The sequence below is a fragment of the Hippopotamus amphibius genome, chromosome 2 (genome assembly GCF_030028045.1).
Source record: "Hippopotamus amphibius kiboko isolate mHipAmp2 chromosome 2, mHipAmp2.hap2, whole genome shotgun sequence".
Classification (NCBI taxonomy): Eukaryota; Metazoa; Chordata; class Mammalia; order Artiodactyla; family Hippopotamidae; genus Hippopotamus; species Hippopotamus amphibius.
This window is the reverse complement of record NC_080187.1, coordinates 205,161,708-205,181,414: the sequence shown is the minus strand read 5'-3', so window position 1 is coordinate 205,181,414 and position 19,707 is coordinate 205,161,708. Positions and strand designations below refer to the sequence as shown.

Below are 19,707 nucleotides of genomic sequence, written 5' to 3'. Positions count from 1 at the left end.
TTATTATTCTTGTATTTACATATCTTTGTCTTTGCTTGTTTAAAGACTAAAGATAGGCATCAAAATCAAAGTGCTAAGGAAACAGTTTTAATGATCTTTGGAGAACCTCTGGTTAAATCTTGCAAGGAAAAGTGAAACCTTTTTGTTTTTAAGAGCGTCTTATCTAAAATAAGAAATGAGCAATTCCAAGGGCTTGTTACATTATTGTCTGTAGAGTCTACAGTAACGAGTACAGTGGTGAATACAAGGATGTACATACATACGAACATTTTTTTCTGTAAATCTTTTGCAGAACTTGATACTTATGAAGTAGATTTAGAAACTTTCCAAATTAAAAGTTTCCCATTCCCTTGTCACTTTTGAAAAAACAAATCCTTACTATTTTCTTAACCTTAACCTTGGTTTATAGAGATTGATCAACAAGCTGAAGAAAGTGACCACGCCCAACAGGCACAGACGCCAGTTACCACTAGTCCATCAGCCTCAAGTACAACTTCCTTTATGAGCAGCTCACTGGAAGACACCACAACTGCCACCACTCCAGTCACTGACACAGAAACGGTGCCTGCATCCGAGTCCCCAGGAGTGATGCCACTTAGTCTTCTCAGGTAGGGAAGTTGACCTTTAATGTTGGCCATATTGATGCGTGTGGTTCTAAACACAAGGTTGTTCTCTCGTGAAGAATGTGCCCAACTAAGTAAAGCCATTCTAGAGCTATAGGGAATCTAAGAGATCATATAGTCAAACTTATTTTACTGAAGTTGGAAATGTCCCTCAGAAGTTTAATAACTTGCTCAAAGTCTCACAGCTAGTTAGTGGTGCTCCCAGATCTAATCAACAGTGCCATTGACAATCAGGTACTATAGTATTCTATCTCCTTATAATGACCTTTTTTTTTTTTCCTTTGTTTTTTCTGCCCCCCCCCCCCCCCCCCCCACTTTTGGCTAGGCTTTTGAATATTTTTTTTCCTCCAAAGGTAAATACTTGTATTTTGAATATTAGAGCCTCAAGAAAGAGCTTACCTCCAGGAAAATAATTTTCTCAGGTATTTTCCTTTTAAGCATAATTCTTTAACTTTACTTTTATTCTTTCTGTAAGATCAAATGAGTCTACTTTTCAAGTGAAAAAGCATGTCTTAATGATGCTTCTTTAGCCGACCCTATTTTAGTAGACTTGTAAATTCCAAAGAATGTTTGTTTCTTTTTGCTTCAGTTTCCCAGATGTATACACAAAATGAAAACCTTTGAGTGAAAATCTTTAGGGAGACTGTTTTGTGAGCTCTCTTAACTAGGGCTTAAGTGAAATGAAAGGAAGCAGAATGATTAGTCTCCTTTTTTCTTATTTCTTTCCCCCCTTCCCTTAATTGACAGGTCATTATTATTTCCAGTGTGTAGACTGACATCTTAGAGTGTAGGAGAGAGAGTGGCTATTGTAATGATTCTAAAATTTTGGTGTGCACAAGAGCCACCTGAGAGGCTTTTTAAAGCTCTGGAGCTGTATTCCTCAGCAAGTCACATTCAGTAGGTCTGGTGTGGCACCTAGTTTGCATTTGAATTAAATTTCTCCAGTGATTCTGATGCAGTGAGCTTCAGCTCATACGTTAAGAATTATTGCCCTGGTCTTAGGCAAAAGGAGTGTTAATCCTAGTAGCTATCAGTGGCCAGTCCCCACATATCTCCTGCCTCTTAGCTCTCACACTTAAGTAACACAGTTCCAGGAGGTGCTTCTGTTCAAGAAAGGAGGAAGAGAAGAGTGATAGGATATTCTAATATGGTTTTTAATCCTTCTGGCAATTACAGAATTCAGCGCATCCACAGAGGATCAGTTGCAGTGTGACTGTTGCCTTTCAAATTCCATAGCCATGGAATTCAGCAGTAAAATAATGCTCCCTTGCTCCCGGAGATAATTCATCAGGCCTGTGGCTCCTTTCCTCTTAGTCTGCATTTCCCTGCTATTGGCTGGGACTGTATTAGAGCTGCAGTTGTCTCTGCCTGGCTCAACATCATTTAACACGAGAAAAATCAGGGAACAGCTGCCCCCTGTGTAGATGCCATCATATCACAGTTACTTTACTGGGTTGACAGTGCTTTTTTGATGCTTAAAAAGTTGTTATTAATTCTGTTGGACAAATCTAAAGAGCAATCAGTCGGTGAGGGTTTCCCTGGACTTTATTCTTTAGCCAGTGTTTGCCTACTCAGCCTGAGAGGGGCTGCTTCTCCTATACCTTTACCCCTCTACACAGCTGACATATTCATATCCTGTTTTTCATTTGTGTTGGGTGACTGGGCGCTTATCTTTTCTTTCCATAACTTACCTATAGATTGTTACTTTGAATCCATGTAAATAATTTCATGGCTAGCTAGTAAGTGTATATATCTGAAGTAACTGTAAGCTATCTATCTTAAAAGTCTTCTTTATTCTCTAACTACTATATGCCTACCAAAATACCTCTCTTATCTTAGTATTATAGTAGAAGGAAAGCTCCATGAAGGCAGAGATTTTTTAAAAATCTATTTTGTTAATTCCTGTATTCTCCCCACCTATTATGTTGCTTTCATTTTGTTGAACAAATGAAACGGTATTATTACTTTTATAGTAAAAGCATCCTATGAGATAATGATTTTTAAAACTGTGGAGTCTTTCTTCCCTCTCCCCAATTAAACTATAGCTAACTTGTATAGTTTTCCTGGTTGCAGATTCTTCTGTAAGAAGATTGTGATATATATATTACTAATTGGATATCTTTGCTAACCATTATTGTTTTCTTAAAGGCAAATGTTCTCTAGTTACCCAACTACCACTGTGCTTCCCACACGTCGTGCACAGACTCCTCCAATATCATCGTTACCAACCTCTCCTTCTGATGAAGTAGGAAGGAGACAAAGCTTAACATCTCCTGATTCCCAGTCAGCAAGGCCAGCTAACCGCACAGGTGCGTATGCTTTCATGCAGTATGACACCCAGACCTTCTAGACACCCAGGCATTCCATATGTGTGGGACTTTATTATGTGGGCACTGTGTTTTGTCTTCACTGAAGATAAAGCAGTGATTTTGATTAAGGGGGATCTGCACCATTAAACTGAGCTATCATCTCTGTTTTGAAGCTGTGGATTGAATTATGGCTGTTTAAGAGAGAAATAATGTACTGTATATCAGACATATTAGACCTTTCTTCTTTTCTAATATAGGCATTTTTAATGCTATGAATTTCCCTCTAAGCACTGATGTTGCTGCAGTCCACACATTTTGAAATGCCATGTTTTTATTTTCATTCAGTTTAAAGTACTTTCTAGTTTACCGTGGATATCTTCTTTGACATATGGATTATTTAGAAGTATATTTTGTTTCCAGATACAGGGGATTTTCCAGATACCTTTCTAGTGTTGATTTCTAATGTAATTTCATTGTCATCAAAGAACGTATCTTATATAATTTGAATTATTTTATGTATGTATGTGTGTATGTATTTATTTATTTTGGTGGTAGGTATTTAACTTTATTAGAAACTGCCAATAGTTTCCCATAGTGGTTGTACTGTTTTCTAATTGCTTCTTAGACTCTCAGTCAGTCCTATTTTTTGCCTCACTTTCATTTCCAGAAGTATCTGCTGCCACCCATTTCTGAACATTTTGAGATTCTGAGGAATAAGTTCTATTGTTTTGACTTTCCCCATTGCTATTGTAGGATTCAGCTTTCTCAGGACCACTGAGTCAATTTATGTTTGTCCATTGGCTAACTTCTAAAATTTCATTGCAGTTTTCCTATTCTATCTGTCCTTATGGATTTCTGCATTTAAAATATTTCCTTTACTGCCATTTTAATGGGTTTTCAGAAGTTAGAAGAACTAAGTGCTTATGTTCAATTCGCTATTTTAAACATACTCATTTAAAAAAAATTTTTTTGGAGTATAGTTGATTTACATTGTTGGTGTTAGTTTCAGATGTACAGCAAAGTGAATCAGTTACACATATACATATACATGCTTTTTTAGATTCTTTTCCCATATAGGTCATTACAGAGTATTGAGTAGAGAGTTTCCTGTGCTATACAGTAGGTCCTTATTAGTTATCTGTTTCAGGTATAATAGTGTGTATATGTCAACCCCAATCTCTCAGTTTATCCCTTCTCTTTTCCCCCCCGGTAACCATAAGTTTTTTTTCTACCTCTGTGACTCTATTTCTGAAACTTGTTTTATGACCCAGAATATGGTCTGTTTTTATAACTATTCTATGTACACTTGGAAAAAATGTGTATGTGCTACCATTAAGTGGTATGTTGTAAAAATTGTTGGTTAGGTCAGGTTGATTGATAGTGTTGTCCAAGTCTTCTTTATCCTTACTTATTTTTTGTTTACTTATTCTATCAATTACTGTGGGAATGGTGTTGAAACCTTTGACTATAATTGTGGATTTGTCTATTTCCCCTTTCATTTATTAGTTTTTGTTTCATGTAATTTAAAGCTCTGTCTTTAGGTCCATAAACATTTAGGATTCTTATATTTTCTTTATGAGTTGACCTCTTTATTGTTATGAAATGACTCTCTTTATCCCTGTTAATACCCTTTGCCCTTAAATCTGCTTCATCTGGTATAATTATAGCCACTTCTGATTTTTTTATTAGTCTTACAATGGTATATCTTCTCCCATCATTTTACCTTTAACTTATTTGTGTCTTTGTATTTAAAGCGGATTTCTTAAAGGTAGCCTGTAGTTGGGTCTAGCTTTTAAAATTCAACTTGATGTTCTCTGCCTTTTAATTGGGATGTTTAGACTATTTACTTTTAATGTGATTATTGGTATAGTTGGGTTTAAATCTACCATCTTTCTTTTCATTTCATCTGTTCTTTGTTTCCTTTTTCCTCTTTTTTTATCTTCTTTGAATTAAACTGGTACTTTTAAAATTCCATTTTAGCTCCTTTGTTGGCTTATTAGCTATACTTGCTATTGTATTTTTAGAGATTACTTTCAGGTTTATAGTGTACATTCTTAATTATCAGTCTGCTTTCAAGTAATATACCACTTCATGTATAATAAAAGAATCTAACAACAGTATGCTTTCATTTCCCCTTTCTCAGCCTTTGTACTTTTTTTTATTATAAGTTTAACTTCTGTGTATCTTATAAAGCTCCATAATACATTTTTATTTTTTCTATAGACAGCCAATTATCTTTTAAAGAGCTAAAGTATGGGACTTCCCTGGTGGCACAGTGGGTTAAGAATCCACCTGCCAGTGCAGAGGACATGGGTTTAATCCCTGATCCGGGAAAATCCCACATGCCGCAGAGCAACTGAGCCCCTGCACCACAACTGCTGAGCCTGCGCTTTAGAGCTCGTGAGCCACCACTACTGAAACCCGATTGCCTAGAGCCCGTGCTCTGCAACAAGAGAAGCCACCACAATGAGAAGCCCGTGTACCACAACAAAGAGTAGCTCCCACTCACTGCAACTAGAGAAAGCCCGCATAGCAATGAAGACCCAATGCAGCCAAAAAAGAAATGAAAGTAAAAAACAAACAAACAAAAAAACCACACGCCCAAAAGCACGCACACACAAGGGAGTTAGAACATTAAAACAAAACAAACCCCTAAGATGTGTATTTTTTATTTACCCACGTATTTACTAGTTCTGAGATTCTTTATTCTTTTATATATATCCAGATTTCCATCTGGCATCATTTCTTTCTGCTTTAAAGACTTCCTTTAACATTTCTTGTCATGATCTGCTGGTGATAAATTCTTTTGGCTCTGTATGTCTGAATTTCACCTTCATTTTTGAAAAATATTTTCACTGGGAATAGAATTCTAGATTGACAGTTGTTTGTTGTTGTTTCTTTCTTTTTTTCTTTCTTTCTTTCTTTCTTTCTTTCTTTCTTTCTTTCTTTCGTTCTTTCGTTCTTTCGTTCTTTCTTTCTTTCTTTCTTTCTTTCTTTCTTTCTTTCTTTCTTTCTTTCTCTCTCTCTCTCTCTCTCTCTCTCTCTCTCTCTCCCTCCCTCCCTCCCTCCCTCCCTCCCTCTCCCCTCCCCCTCCCTCCCCCCTCTCTTTCTTTCTGTCTTTCTTTCCTTTCTTTCTGTACTTTCAGGTGTTGCTTTATTGTCTTCTGGTTTGCATTGTTTCCAGTGATAAATCTTCTCTCTTTCTAATGTTTATGTAATATGCCTTTTTCTCTGGCTGCTTTTAAGATTTTTCTTTTTCCTTTTTCTTTTAAGCTCTTTATTAGAATATAATTGCTTTACACTCTTGTACCAGTTTTTGAGGTATGCCAAAGTGAATCAGCTGTGTTTGCACATATATCCCCATATCCCCTCCCTCTCATGACTCCCTCCCTATCCTCGCCTTCTAAGTCATCACCCATTATCGAGTTTATCTCCCTATATTATGCAGCAACTTCCCACTAGCTATCTATTTTACATTTGGTAGTGTATATATGTCAGTGCTACCCTCTCACTTCATCCCAGCTTCCCCCTCACCCCTCCTCAACCCCGTGTCCTCAAGTCCATTCTCTGTGTAAGATTTTTCTTTTTATTATTGGGTTTAAGCAGTGGTTATGATCTGCCCTGGTGTAGTTTTTTTTTCTCATGTTTCTTGTACTTAGGGTTTCTTGAGGTTTTGGGTCTGTGGGTTTAAAGTTGTCATTAAATTTGGAAATTTTTCCTTATTTTTTTGCAGATTTTTTTCTGTTCCACTACTCCTCTATTTCAGTGTCTCCAGTTACATGTATATTAAGCCACTTGAAGTTATCCCACAGATTACGATCACTGGTGCTCTGCTCTTTTTTTTCTTTGTTTGTTTTAAATTCTTCTTCTTGTCTGTGTTTATTTTGGATAATTTTTATTGTTGTGTCTTCTGGTCATTAATACTTTCTCCTGCAGTGTCTAATCTGCTCTTAATCCCATCCAGTGTATTTTTACCTTCAGATATTGTTTTCTAAAAGTTCTGTCTGTGCCTTTTTTTTTTCTTTAATCTTCCATGTCTTTTTAATATATGCAGTCTTTACCTTACGAAATAAATGGAATAACAGTTCTCATTATTAGAACAGTTATGTTCTGTGAACACAGAATCAGTGAAAACTGAACCATTGTTCCTAGGAAAGATACAAGGCTAGGTTCCTGTGAGCTTCTGGTCACACTTTATCAGCTGATCGATATATAACCTTATTTTATGTGTGTTTCAATTTAAAGACACCATATTTAATATATATTGTTGATTCATTAGCATTGAATTCATGACCACCAACACTATTAACTCATGCCTGCATGAAACTTAACATATATTTTCTGCGTAAGGCACACTCTAACCTTCTTGCAGTTAGGAAAACTAAATAGCATTTCAGCACTACACTTGGGAGTCATTTTAAACAATGAAGTCACCAACAAAAACTGCAAAAAAGTTAACACTAAATAGTGTGAAAAGAACACTTGTTATAGTCTGAGAGGTGAAATAAGAATCCAGAGCATCAGCTTGTTTGATCTCAGCTGGGAACAAATGCATAAAGAGACTGAATTTTTTGTTCACCCTCTGCATGTGAATGACTGTGAAAGTTCCATGAGTATTGATTTTGGAGTTACAAATTAATTTTAATGAATAGATTAATTGGCAGATAGGGAATCCACAAATAATGAAAATCAACTGTATTTACAGTATCTGTTTTAATGTTTGTTGTACTTAATTTATCAATTATCTCATTTCTAGTTCTGTTTCTATTAACTGATTTTTCTCATTTTGAATTGTGTTTTCTTGTTTCTTTGCATGTTTAGTAAATTTTTATTGGGTACCAGACATTGTGAATTTTACCCAGTTGGGTGTTGGATATTTTGTATTTCTTTAACTGTACTTTAACTTTGTTCTAGAATACAGTTAAGTAACTTGGAAACAGTTTGTTGCTTTCAAAGCTTCCTTTTAAGCTTGTTAGGTGGGACCAGGACAACATTTAGTTTGTTTAGTATTCTATCCAATACCTTATGCATTACAAGGTTTTTTCACTCTGGCTTGTGGTAACACAAACTCTTCCCAACCCTATGTGAGCTCTAACGATTGTTCTGCCTGCCTCTCCTTGGTGATTCTTTCCCTAGGTTTGGATAGTTGCTATATTAGCATCAGCTGAAGATTTGAGGGGAAGAGGACCCTCTGCACACTTCTGGAGTTCTCTTTCTGTGTAGCTCTCTTCTTTCCGTACAGATCTCTCCTTTATGGTGTTCTACCCTGTGAATTCCAGCCACTTTTGAATTCTCTACTCTGTCTCCACCATTCAGAGAGACCACTGAGTTTAGCTTGAATTTACCCTCCCTGACCTGCAGCTTGGGAAATTCTTTCCAGGCAGTAAGCTAAGGCAGTTGTACACCTCACCTAATTTGTTTCCCTTCTCTCCGGGATCACTGTCCTACACGGCCTATTGTCCAGTGTCTTCAGACTGTTTGATAATTTTTGTCTGTTTTTTTAGTTGTTTAAGGTGAGGGTAAATCTAGTCTCTGTTACTCTATCATGGCAAGAAGGAGAGGTCCATCAGATACATCAGGGCTATCACCACTGTAGTAGTAATGACATTTTTTAAAGCAAAAATGAGAGTTACAGTCTTCCCTCTCTCCATCCTTTCCTTTTTCCCTCCTTCCCTTCTTCCTTACTAATTCAATTCGAAAGTCATTAAATGGGGCCAAGCTAGGTAGGCGTTGATGCCAACAGGGTATGGGAGGTGCATGGCATGGTAGTCCATAGTGGGCTGTCAGAGCCAGACTGGGGTGAAAAAAACTCCTTGTATGTGTGAGAAGTGGCCTGGCATAGAGTTTTGGAGTCCAGGTGGGGTGAGGAAGTGTCCATATGGGCTGGCACTAGGTGTCAGAACCATATAGGGTGAAGAGTGCCTCCACTGGCAACTGTCCACTGAGAGGGCCTTGGGGCAGTGATGTTTCAGTAGCAGTACACACACCTAGTGCCAAGATCCTGTCTTTTAAATTAAGCACCATTCTCCCCGAGAAGGAACCTTGATCTTCTTAGAGAAATAGCTGATTTCAGGTCTGAGTATGAGATGAGCCTAGAATAGGCAGTGATCGACATTAAAAAACTGTCATTTGTCAACCATCATAATGATAATTAAATCAGCCAATAAACATAAATGGATGCTGGGTGAAATTTTGATGAAGAATGAGGTATTTACATATTCTCATAGTCTTTTCCCACAAATACTTATTAATTACAAAGGAAAAAAGAAAGAGTACCTTTACAGTGGAGAAACCTGGCAGATACCAGCATAACGCAGGTAATCAAAGTTAACATCATCAGTAATGGGACAGCATGAAATCATGTATCATCTCATAGAATGCAGTAAGAAGAAAGCAACATGAGTTTTGTGCTACTCCTGCCAAAAAGCACAACCTGAATCTAATCATGAGGAAACAGCAGACACCAGATTGAGGGGCTTTCTACCCTATAACTGGCCTGGAATCTTCAGAGTATCGAAGTGATTGAAGGAGACTGAAGAGACATGAAAACTAAATGTAAAGATAATCCTGGATTGGATCCTTTGCTGTAAAGAACATTATCAGGACTTTCCTTGAAACTAGAATGGAATCTGGATTAGATGATAATTGTTAATTTCCTGACTTTAATAATTGCGTAGTGGTTATGCAGGAGAATGTTGTTATTTGTAAGAGTGATATATTAGTGTATTCAGGGAAGAATGGAGCATTATGTCTGCTCCTTACTCTCCAGTGGTTCAGGGGTAAAAGAATTCTTTGTACTATTCTTGCAAATTTCTGTAAAGTTTGAAATTCTTTGTAAGTAGGAAACTATTTTTAAAAAGAAAACATTAAACGTTTTTTTTCAGCAGGTTTATTTCATAATAGCTGGTTTATCTTTAAGAAAAATCTTAAAAAGATATCTCAGATTTAATCACATTTAGTTATTCATTTAATGAATTCTTAGTAGAGTAACATTTCATTAAATTTGGATACTTAAGAAAATGGGGAATTATGGTTATTATAAGAACACTTTTTGTGGTATATAGTGATATTTAGGACTTTAATTCTCTTTATTTTGTCTCAGCCTTGTCAGACCCAAGCAGTAGACTTTCAACTTCTCCTCCTCCTCCAGCAATTGCAGTACCCTTGTTGGAAATGGGCTTTTCTCTTCGGCAGATTGCGAAAGCCATGGAAGCCACAGGTGCTGTAACTGTTTATGTATCAGCATATGTAGATATGAGAAGCACAATCTTTATTAAGGGCAATATGGTTTTTTAAGAGGCCATAAAGCTTGGTAAGGTTTTTTTTTAATTATTTATATATTTTTGGCTGCATCTTGTCCTAGTTGCAGCATGCTGGGTCTTTTGTTGCAGTGCGTGGGCTACTGTCTAGTTGTGGTGCGTGGGCTCAGTAGTTACCCCGTGGCATGTGGGATCTCAGTTCCCCAACCAGGAATCGAACTGGCATCCCATGCATTGCAGGATGGATTCTTAACCACTGGACCACCAGGGAAGTCCCAGATTTTTAACACAAGATTTAATTACAGTGGAATCATAGCAAGCACTCTTAAACTGATAGCATGAATAACTAATTATTTTGCCCAAAGTCAGTATTAGACCTTTTTTTTTCCCCCTGTTCAGGTGCTCGAGGAGAGGCTGATGCCCAGAACATCACTGTCCTTGCCATGTGGATGATAGAGCACCCTGGGCATGAGGATGAGGAGGAGCCCCAGTCAGGCAGCACAGCCGACTCAAGGCATGGAGCAGCAGTTGTAGGCAGTGGTGGGAAGTCAAATGATCCCTGTTATTTGCAGTCACCAGGAGACATACCGTCAGCCGATGCTGCTGAAATGGAGGAAGGCTTTAGTGAAAGGTGAAATACCAGTTTCCATATTTCTGTTCCGTATGTTATAAATGGTGCCCCAAGAACGCCATTTATGTCCCTTCCTAGATGTTTCTAATGGTATATAAGGTTGATAACTAGAGATATGTGAAAAGATGGACATTTCAGTTACAAGTTTATGTTTTTGTGATGGGTAAAAATGACATGACAGGTTTTGACTTGAATGATGTTTTTATGAAAATGAGGAACTACTTTTTATAAAATTGCTGAACAGAAGAAACTAAAAATTAAAATAAGTTTATTCTGAAATAAACATGTTGATGAAATAATTTTATCTTATATAAGTGATATAAAATAAATGTCATTTTAATATAAATTGATTTAATTAATGCATTCAATAGAAATGGACTTTTAAATCTTTTCTGTCTCTTAATATGGGTCTATATTTTCATCTTCTCTTTAGTTTTTAATATCCAGTACAATACACCCCTTTTTAAAGTTGTAAAATGAATTCTGTGATAATGCCTAGCCTAAAAAGAAATGTAATAAAATATTCTATAATTCTTTCTAAAATGCTCCCCCTTCAGCACTTTTTATGACTTTAAATATTCGTTTCCTTTTAGCTCATGAAGTCACATGGGGGGGCTTGTGTCTTGTATTAATATGCAGACTTTTTCTGACAACTTCAGTTAATACTTTCATAACTTATTTTGAAATGTCTGTTTCTCCAAGGCAAGGATTCCCAATCATTTCAAATTTTAAGTATTTAATCATTTAGGATTTAGTTAAGGCCATTGACCTCATTTGAATTTAAACTTGAATTTAGTGTAATTTCATTGTTGGTGTATTTCAAAATGAGATAAAATTATTGCTCAGGGCACTATGACATATTTATAACTTAGGAGCTTCGCCAAACACAAAAGATATGTTTCAAAATTTTATCATACACATATTTTGTTCTCAATAATATTTGGAGGAAAAAGTACTACAAACAAGCTTGCACCTGTGCTTTCTGTTCATGATGATTTTTTAAAATGTGTTTTCAAATTTGCACTTCTAGCCCTGATAATCTGGATCACACAGAGAATGCAGCTTCTGGAAGTGGACCACCTGCTAGGGGTCGCTCAGCAGTAACAAGAAGACACAAGTTTGATTTAGCTGCTCGAACACTGCTAGCAAGAGCAGGTAAGTATATGTTTCACATCCTTCTCTTGATGAAAGTATTATATAGTTTGTTTATATTTTAAAGTCAATGTAAAAGCAACATTAAAGATGTAAACTAATGATACTGAGTATTCAGTACCTCCACATTAAAAGAGCAACTATTTGCATATTACTTTCTATGCATTTATATAATTTTACATAATTTAAATCACAGCATACACTTATAGATTCATTTTTAAGTTCCCTCTGGCTACAGAAGGCTATAGTGTTCACTTATAGATATTGAGAAATTTCATAAATGCTCTCTCTTCCCTCAAAAAATTTATAATTTAAGTAGTGACGATGCATATTTAAGACATCATTGGTGAGAAGGAGCTAGAAAGAGCGTTGTGCCAAAGAAGTAGGCACTGGCTTTCCTGATGTACTTTGTGGACTTTAGGGCTTCATTACTAGGAAAGGCTCTAGATAAGCAAAAATATATTTTTTATTACATTAGTAAATATTTCTAGGATAGTGTTCTGGGCATGTGAAATTTAAGTTATAGGGAATGTATTTTCCAAACTAAAATCTAGAATATGGCATTTGTCAAAACAGAGTTTAATCCTTGAACTATTGAAACATAAATAATGATTCAGTAATTTATTAATTTCTCTTTTACAGAGAAATTGAGACTGTCCTAGAACATATAGGATGTGTATTTAATATGTAATGAAAGGGACTGATAACAAAAAAAAACTAAAAGGCTAATAACAGCCCACATTTATTGAGTGTTCTTCTGTATAACAAACATGAAATATTTTACATGGGTTATCTTATTTAAACCTATCAGCGGCTCTGCAAGGTATGAACGCTGTTACCCCATTTCACAGAAGAGGAAACACATATGATAGGTAAAGTTTTATGTTTATGGTCTGGAATAGAATAAGTCACCTGAGGTAGGCTCTCACCTGCATTGTATGGCAGTTAAGAACTAGAGAAATATTCAGAATTATTTTATACATGCAAGTAAAATGCCTTTCTTGTTTTGTTCTGAGCGGGGTTATACCGCTCTGTGCAGGCTCACAGGAATCAAAGTCGGAGAGAAGGAATATCTTTGCAACAAGACCCAGGGGCGTTGTATGACTTTAATTTAGATGAGGAATTGGAAATTGATCTTGATGATGAAGCGATGGAAGCTATGTTTGGACAAGACCTGACCAGTGACAATGATATTCTGGGAATGTGGATCCCAGAGGTACTGGATTGGCCTACCTGGGTGTGTGTGACTGCAGCGGGGGCTGCTCTGACTTATCTTCCTGCCCTCCTGTTCGTACAGCTTACTAACAACAGCCTTGCCTAGAGTTATTCCACTCTGAAAAGTCTGACATCTCATCCTAAAGTTTGGGGCTCTAACACTTGAGGTTACTTTGATACCTACAAACTAATAAGAAAAAGTCTCTCTTGTTGCTTTCTCTGTGCGATTTTATTGCTTCTCTCCCCAGACTAGATGAATAGAGCCATATTGTGATAATTTCATCCTAATATTAAGGATAGATTACAAAATAGGCATCAGGTCCCAGTTAACTCCGCTGAGTGTTTAACATGGCTGCTGTGCTTACCTTGCTATCTGAATGCATGCTCTTCTCCTTCATAGGTTCTGTTTAATCACTGTAATGCCTCATTCTAGGAACCAGTGCCACCTAGATCTTGTAAATACGTCCATCCAAGGGCAGGGTGCATGGTGGGTTTGTATGTTTACATTGTTTAGCATGACACTTTTTGTAGCAGGGAAACTGAGAAGTTTACAGGTGTAAGTCCTATAGGAAAGAATGTATACCATATTAAGTTAATAAGATGAACCCGAATGACTTCTTAGAAATTCAGAAAATAGATTTGCATGTTATGATCAGATGAAAGTAGTTTTCGTTGGAGGGGTTTTAAATCAGGAGATGGGGCAGATTGTCATTTTTATTAATAACCTTTTTCTCAGTAGGATAGTCAGTTACTTTTATTGTCACTTATTAGTGTGAGGAAGGGGCAAAGCACACCTTCAGACTGTGTGATCTGAATTTTGATTTGAAAGAACTTTATTATATAGCCTTGATGAACATCTTGCAAATATTCCAGCATATGTGAACAAAGTAGTTAATTTAATATCATAAATGATCTGTTTACCTCTTCTTAATTTTATGTTAACTTGACTAATAATTTGATCTGAAATCATTTTGTGCAGCATGTTTGTGAGTCTGAAGACAGGGAAGAAGTGGTGGTGTGTGAACTGTGTGAGTGCAGTGTCGTCAGCTTCAATCAGCACATGAAGAGAAATCACCCAGGCTGTGGGCGCAGTGCAAACCGCCAGGGCTATCGCAGCAATGGCTCCTATGTGGATGGCTGGTTCGGTGGTGAATGTGGGAGTGGAAATCCATACTACCTGCTGTGTGGCAGCTGCAGGGAAAAGTACTTAGCCCTGAAGACCAAATCCAAGGCAACAAGTTCTGAAAGGTACCTTGAAATTGTGTAGATATCCAGACCCTCTGATCGAAGTATATAAAGTATCTCTCATTAAGGCCACATGAATTGTAGTTTTTTCATGTAAGGAGGTGCCTTTTACCTTTCCTTTATAAAGTCCTATGATTGCTGAATTGGGGACAAGGATGAGGGAGGTGGAAAAATTCAAGTTCCTGTTCTTGCCAGAGGTGGGAGCCTGTAGTCTGGGAATAGTGGTATGGCCTCAGGTCCTTCACTGGAGTTTGACTGTGTTAATCTTTAATTTGTTGTCAAATTGTGAGTGGGACTCTTGCTTTCAGGAGGCTTCTGTTCAATTTTTTTCTTTGGTATTTTTCACCATGTTTTTGACATCGTAATTAAGATCTTTTTTCTTGATGAAAAAAATAGATTGTTTAGATTAAATGAACTTCCATGAAAATATTACTTCTTTATATCCTTGAATAGCAATTAATTGCTAGTGAGTTGGATTTTTGCCCTCATTGTCCACTATTAAAATCTTTAAGGCGGGGACTTTCCTGGTGGTGCAGTGGTTAAGAATCCGCCTGCCAATGCAGGGGACACAGGTTCGGTCTGGGAAGATCCCACATGCCACAGAGCAACTAAGCCCGTGCGCCACAACTGCTGAGCCTGCGTGCTGCAGCTACTGAAGCCCAAGTGCCTAGAGCCCGTGCTCTGCAACAAGAGAAGCCAACAATGAGAAGTCCGCACACCGCAAGGAAGAGTAGCCCCGACTCTTTGCAACTAGAGAAAGCCCAAGCGCAGCAACAAAGACCCAATGCAGCCCAAAAAAAAAAAAAAAATTTTTTTTTTAAAGTTAAAAAAATATCTTTAAGGCGTTCTGAAATAGATTTTGATTAAAAGATTTATGTAGGTAACCCAGAAACCTCCCCACTAATTTGGTAAAATAGTCATTGATTTTTTAAACACCTGCATACCAGTAGTTTTTATTACATTAGCCCATAACATGAAACACACTTTTTAATTTTGTGTTACTTTATTAATGACTTTTTAAAATGTCCTAATGACATAATTTGCACTTTGGGATACTAACTGTTTTATATAAAAATACAATGTTCTTTGTGTTTGGTCCAGGTACAAGGGACAAGCTCCAGATCTAATTGGCAAGCAGGACAGTGTGTATGAAGGTAGTTGTTTTGAGAGCTTCTTTATTTCACATTTTTGTGTATACCTTCTGCTTAACATCTCTTACTAAAACTTACCTTCGTGTGTTTGTTTGTATTTATGTACATGTTAACTTAAACTTCCCCCCAAAAGTTTAAGATAGTTTGATACCAACAGCCCTAGTCTTAAAAGTCAAAGGAAAAAGACCCAGGTTCTAATGCCAGCTTTGCCACAGAATGTTAATTTCTGTGTGGCATATATATTTTTTCAAAGTAGAGAAAGTATCTAGTACGTTTTGAATTTCCATCCTAATTGAGGAAAGTAATAAACAAATTTGAAGTGAGCATCAGCTTATCAGGAGCATTCATTTATTTGAAATAATTCATTTCCTAGTGATTATGGACAGGGTCGAGAACTCTTTGTTGGCCCCGTAACGATATTTTTTATTAGTTGAAACCTCCATTACCAACTGTAAAATGTGCTATTGGTTTAAATGGATTTGACTGCTCTGCCTCCCTTTCCCTTAGTCTCACTGTGACTCAGGAGTGCAGTTTGGTTGGGTCACCAGGAGATGGTGCCATAGTTCATTTTGTAGTTTCTGGGCTTTCAGTCCATCTGCATCTTAAGGCATATCTCACAATAACCATTGGCAACAGGGTTATGCCATGTTTATATTCATATACCATATATTTCTTTATTTAAATTCCAGAAGACTGGGACATGTTGGATGTTGATGAAGATGAAAAGCTAACGGGTGAAGAAGAGTTTGAATTACTTGCTGGACCACTTGGTTTAAATGATCGCCGCATTGTACCAGAACCAGTTCAGTTCCCTGACAGTGATCCATTGGGAGCATCAGTAGCAATGGTAACGGCGACCAACAGTATGGAAGAGACGCTAATGCAAATAGGTAAACTTGAAATGCTGATTGGCATGGATTTTATAGAGCCTATATTAATTTGCTTCTTAGAAAGGTAAATAATAATAATAAGGTAAAGGTTAATAATAATAAGGGTTTAACATTTCCTATCCCATCAAGTATCTTTAGCCAGTTATTTTAATGTTTTGAAGGTATAATGTAATATTGTTTTGATTTTTTGTTTTTATAAAATATTGAATGATAAAAACAAAATTTATAAAATGTAAGTTTTTTTTTTTAAACTTTGTGTTAAGAAAAACCTGGAAATGAATAAAAGCTATTTTGCAGTATTTTTTAATTTGGGTGAGAGGGTATGGTAACTTTTTGCTGTATGGAATACCAAGTAAAGAATTGGGGCCTTTATGTGTACTGAAAGCATATTTTTTGAACTATATCTTTCCTGTATTTGTTAATATCAGTGAAAGTGATACATGAGCAAAAATAAATAAAAACAAAAAAAATTAGGAATCATATTTTTCCTTGGTACAAATCAAGCGGTTTGCAAGGCAGAAATAGAGGCACAGATGTGGAGAACAAACATATGGACACCACGTGGGGAAAGCGGGGAGGGTTGGGGAGGAATGAACTGGGAGATTGGGATTGCCATATATACATTACTAATAAGAAAAAAAAAATCAAATTGTACGCTTTAAATATATGCAGTTTACTGTATGTCAACTGTATCTCAATAAAAGTTCTTAAAAAAGTCATATTTTTCCTATAATAGATTATTGACTTAGAAATTTCTATTTCTATTTCTCCAAAGCAATTTTCCATATAACATCAGATTTCAGATGAGCAAAACACATTGATTTGCTTTCTTACCTGGTAGCCTAGAACCTAGCTGGAATCGAAAAATTTTTCAGTAGTCTGGTGATTTTTTTTTTCTTACTTTCTTGAAGACTAAGAAGAATCTTATTTTTCAGGTTGCCATGGCTCTGTAGAAAAGAGCTCCTCCGGGAGAATAACGTTAGGTGAACAGGCAGCTGCCTTAGCAAACCCTCACGACCGGGTGGTGGCTTTAAGAAGAGTGACTGCTGCTGCTCAGGTTCTTCTGGCCAGAACCATGGTCATGAGAGCTCTGTCTCTTCTCTCAGTCAGGTAAGTGTTATTTTGAATAAAAGATGCTAAGGGAGCTTCTAGTATATATTAGACAGGAGTCTGGTATTGTTTGGCAGGATGAGATAGAAGTTTTAGAAACTTGAATAGCTACTGTTAAATGAAAGAAGTTAGACATAGTCATCATTGTTATTCATTTATTCATTCAGTCAGTCATTCAGTTAATGCTTAGCTCTTTTTAGGTAGAAGATATTGCCATTTATAATAAATGAGTAAATGCAAACGTTTTGTTTTATTATCTGAAATAGGAAACTAAGGCTGTTGATCCATTTGGTGTAGGGTAAAAGTAAAAGGTTGAGTGAGTTTTTCTGCAGAGTTTACCAACTGTGTAGCTAACTCAGCCTGCATATTCCATCGTGGAGTCTCTTGCTATATTCATGCTGTGGAGTGCAATGTTAAAAAAGGGAAGAGAGCCAAGAATACCTAAAAGACATCTATTTAAGAAATGATTAAGCAGGGGTATTTAACAGTAAATTAATGAAGACAGAAGGACCCTGAAAGAAAAACTCAAAATGAAATTTAGATTAGACGTATGGTGTTTGCTCAAGAATAGACACTTTGAACTGTGGAAAACGGAGTTCAGAAACTGACTCACACATGTAGATAAACATTTGATTTATGGTTTGATTTATAACAGTGCTTATATTGCAGAGCAATGAGGAAAGGATGGTCTTTTCAATAACTTGGGCTAGGTCAGATGGTTTATTCACTTAGGGGAAAAAAATGAGTCTTGGCCCCAACCTCAAACTATATAAAACAAGTACTTCCAAGTGGCTCTTAGGTCTAAATGTGAAACGTAAACCAATAAAGTTTCTGTAAGATGACAGAGGAAGATTTTATTCTTGATCTTAGAACAACCAGAGATTTCTTAAGCAAGTCACAAAAGGCATTCACTTCAAGGAAAAAATGGATCATTAAAAAGGATCTCTGTTTAGCAAAAGTCATTTAGAAAGTAAAAAAAAAAAAAAAAAAAAAAGCCAGCAAACAGGAGATAATCTTAACAATTCATGTAACCAACAAAGTATATAAAGAATTCTTTTTTTTTTTTTAATTATTTTTTTGGGAGTACACCAAGTTCAGTCATCTGTTTTTATACACATATCCCCGTATTCCCTCCCTTCCTTGACTCCCCCCCCCTCGAGTCCCCCTATAAAGAATTCGTATAAACCAATAAGAGAAAGACAGCCCAAAAGAAAAATGGACACAATACAAAATAATACAGAAGAGCTTGAAATGGCCAATAAACACGAACAGTGAGATGTTCAGCCACATTAGTCTTCAGAGAAATGAAAATGAAAACCTAGTGAGATACTGTGATTGGGATAGAATGGGATACTGCGATACACCCGTTAGAATGGCTAACATTTAAAAGATGGGGGAGAAAAGTGATCACGAGGATGCGGAGCACCTGGATTCTCATGTACAGCTGGTGAGAAAAATAAATTGGGTTAGTTACTTTGGAAAACTCTTTGATAGTACCAACTAAAGGTGAATATTAACATACTCTGTGACCCAGAAAAACACTTCTGGGTATATATCCAACAGAAATGCTTCTGTATGTGCATGCAAAGACATACGCAAGAACATTCATGACAGTACTGTTCCTAATAGCCCCATGCTCTCATCTGTATGGATGAATGAAATGTGGTATTTCATTTATACAGGCATATCTTGTCGTATTGCACTTTGCTTCATTGTGCTTCGCAGGTATTACATTTTTTTTTTTTTTTTTTTTTTTACAAATTGAAGGTTTGTGGCAACCCTGTGTTGAGCACTTGAATTGGCACCATTTCTTCAACATTTGCTAACTTCATGTCTCTGTCACATTTTGGTAATTCTTGCAATATTTCAAGCTTTTTCATTATTATTATATTTGTTATGATGATCTGTGATCAGTGATCTTTGATGTTACTATTGCAAAAAGATTACTGAAGGCTCAGATGATGTATTTTTTTGACAAAGTTTTTAAATTACGGTATGTATGTTGTTCTAGGCATAATGCTGTTGCACACTTAACAGACTACAGTATAGTGTAAACATGAGCTTTACATGCTCTGGGAAGCCAAAAAAATTTGTGCGGCTTTCTTTATTGCAATTTTCATTT

At 36.5% G+C, this 19,707-nt stretch overlaps 1 protein-coding gene across 15 annotated transcripts in view; it reads left to right on the top strand.

Annotated features, from left to right (window-relative positions):
• Positions 1–19,707, top strand: part of HERC1 (HECT and RLD domain containing E3 ubiquitin protein ligase family member 1) — a 210,247-nt gene that overhangs the window by 147,449 nt on the left and 43,091 nt on the right. For 13 of the 15 annotated variants that reach the window (XR_009051410.1, XM_057722762.1, XM_057722765.1 and 10 more), the window contains 10 exons: positions 410–608; positions 2,772–2,932; positions 10,035–10,151; positions 10,591–10,822; positions 11,853–11,977; positions 12,991–13,211; positions 14,169–14,441; positions 15,540–15,588; positions 16,275–16,475; positions 17,411–17,585. Coding sequence is in view for 14 of the 15 variants with exons in the window: in XM_057722762.1 (XP_057578745.1) it covers positions 410–608; positions 2,772–2,932; positions 10,035–10,151; positions 10,591–10,822; positions 11,853–11,977; positions 12,991–13,211; positions 14,169–14,441; positions 15,540–15,588; positions 16,275–16,475; positions 17,411–17,585 (1,753 nt within the window). In the remaining variant the exon portion in view is untranslated. The remainder of the gene's footprint in view (positions 1–409; positions 609–2,771; positions 2,933–10,034; positions 10,152–10,590; positions 10,823–11,852; positions 11,978–12,990; positions 13,212–14,168; positions 14,442–15,539; positions 15,589–16,274; positions 16,476–17,410; positions 17,586–19,707) is intronic. The other 2 variants (XM_057722770.1, XM_057722766.1) reach the window with 1 other exon arrangement.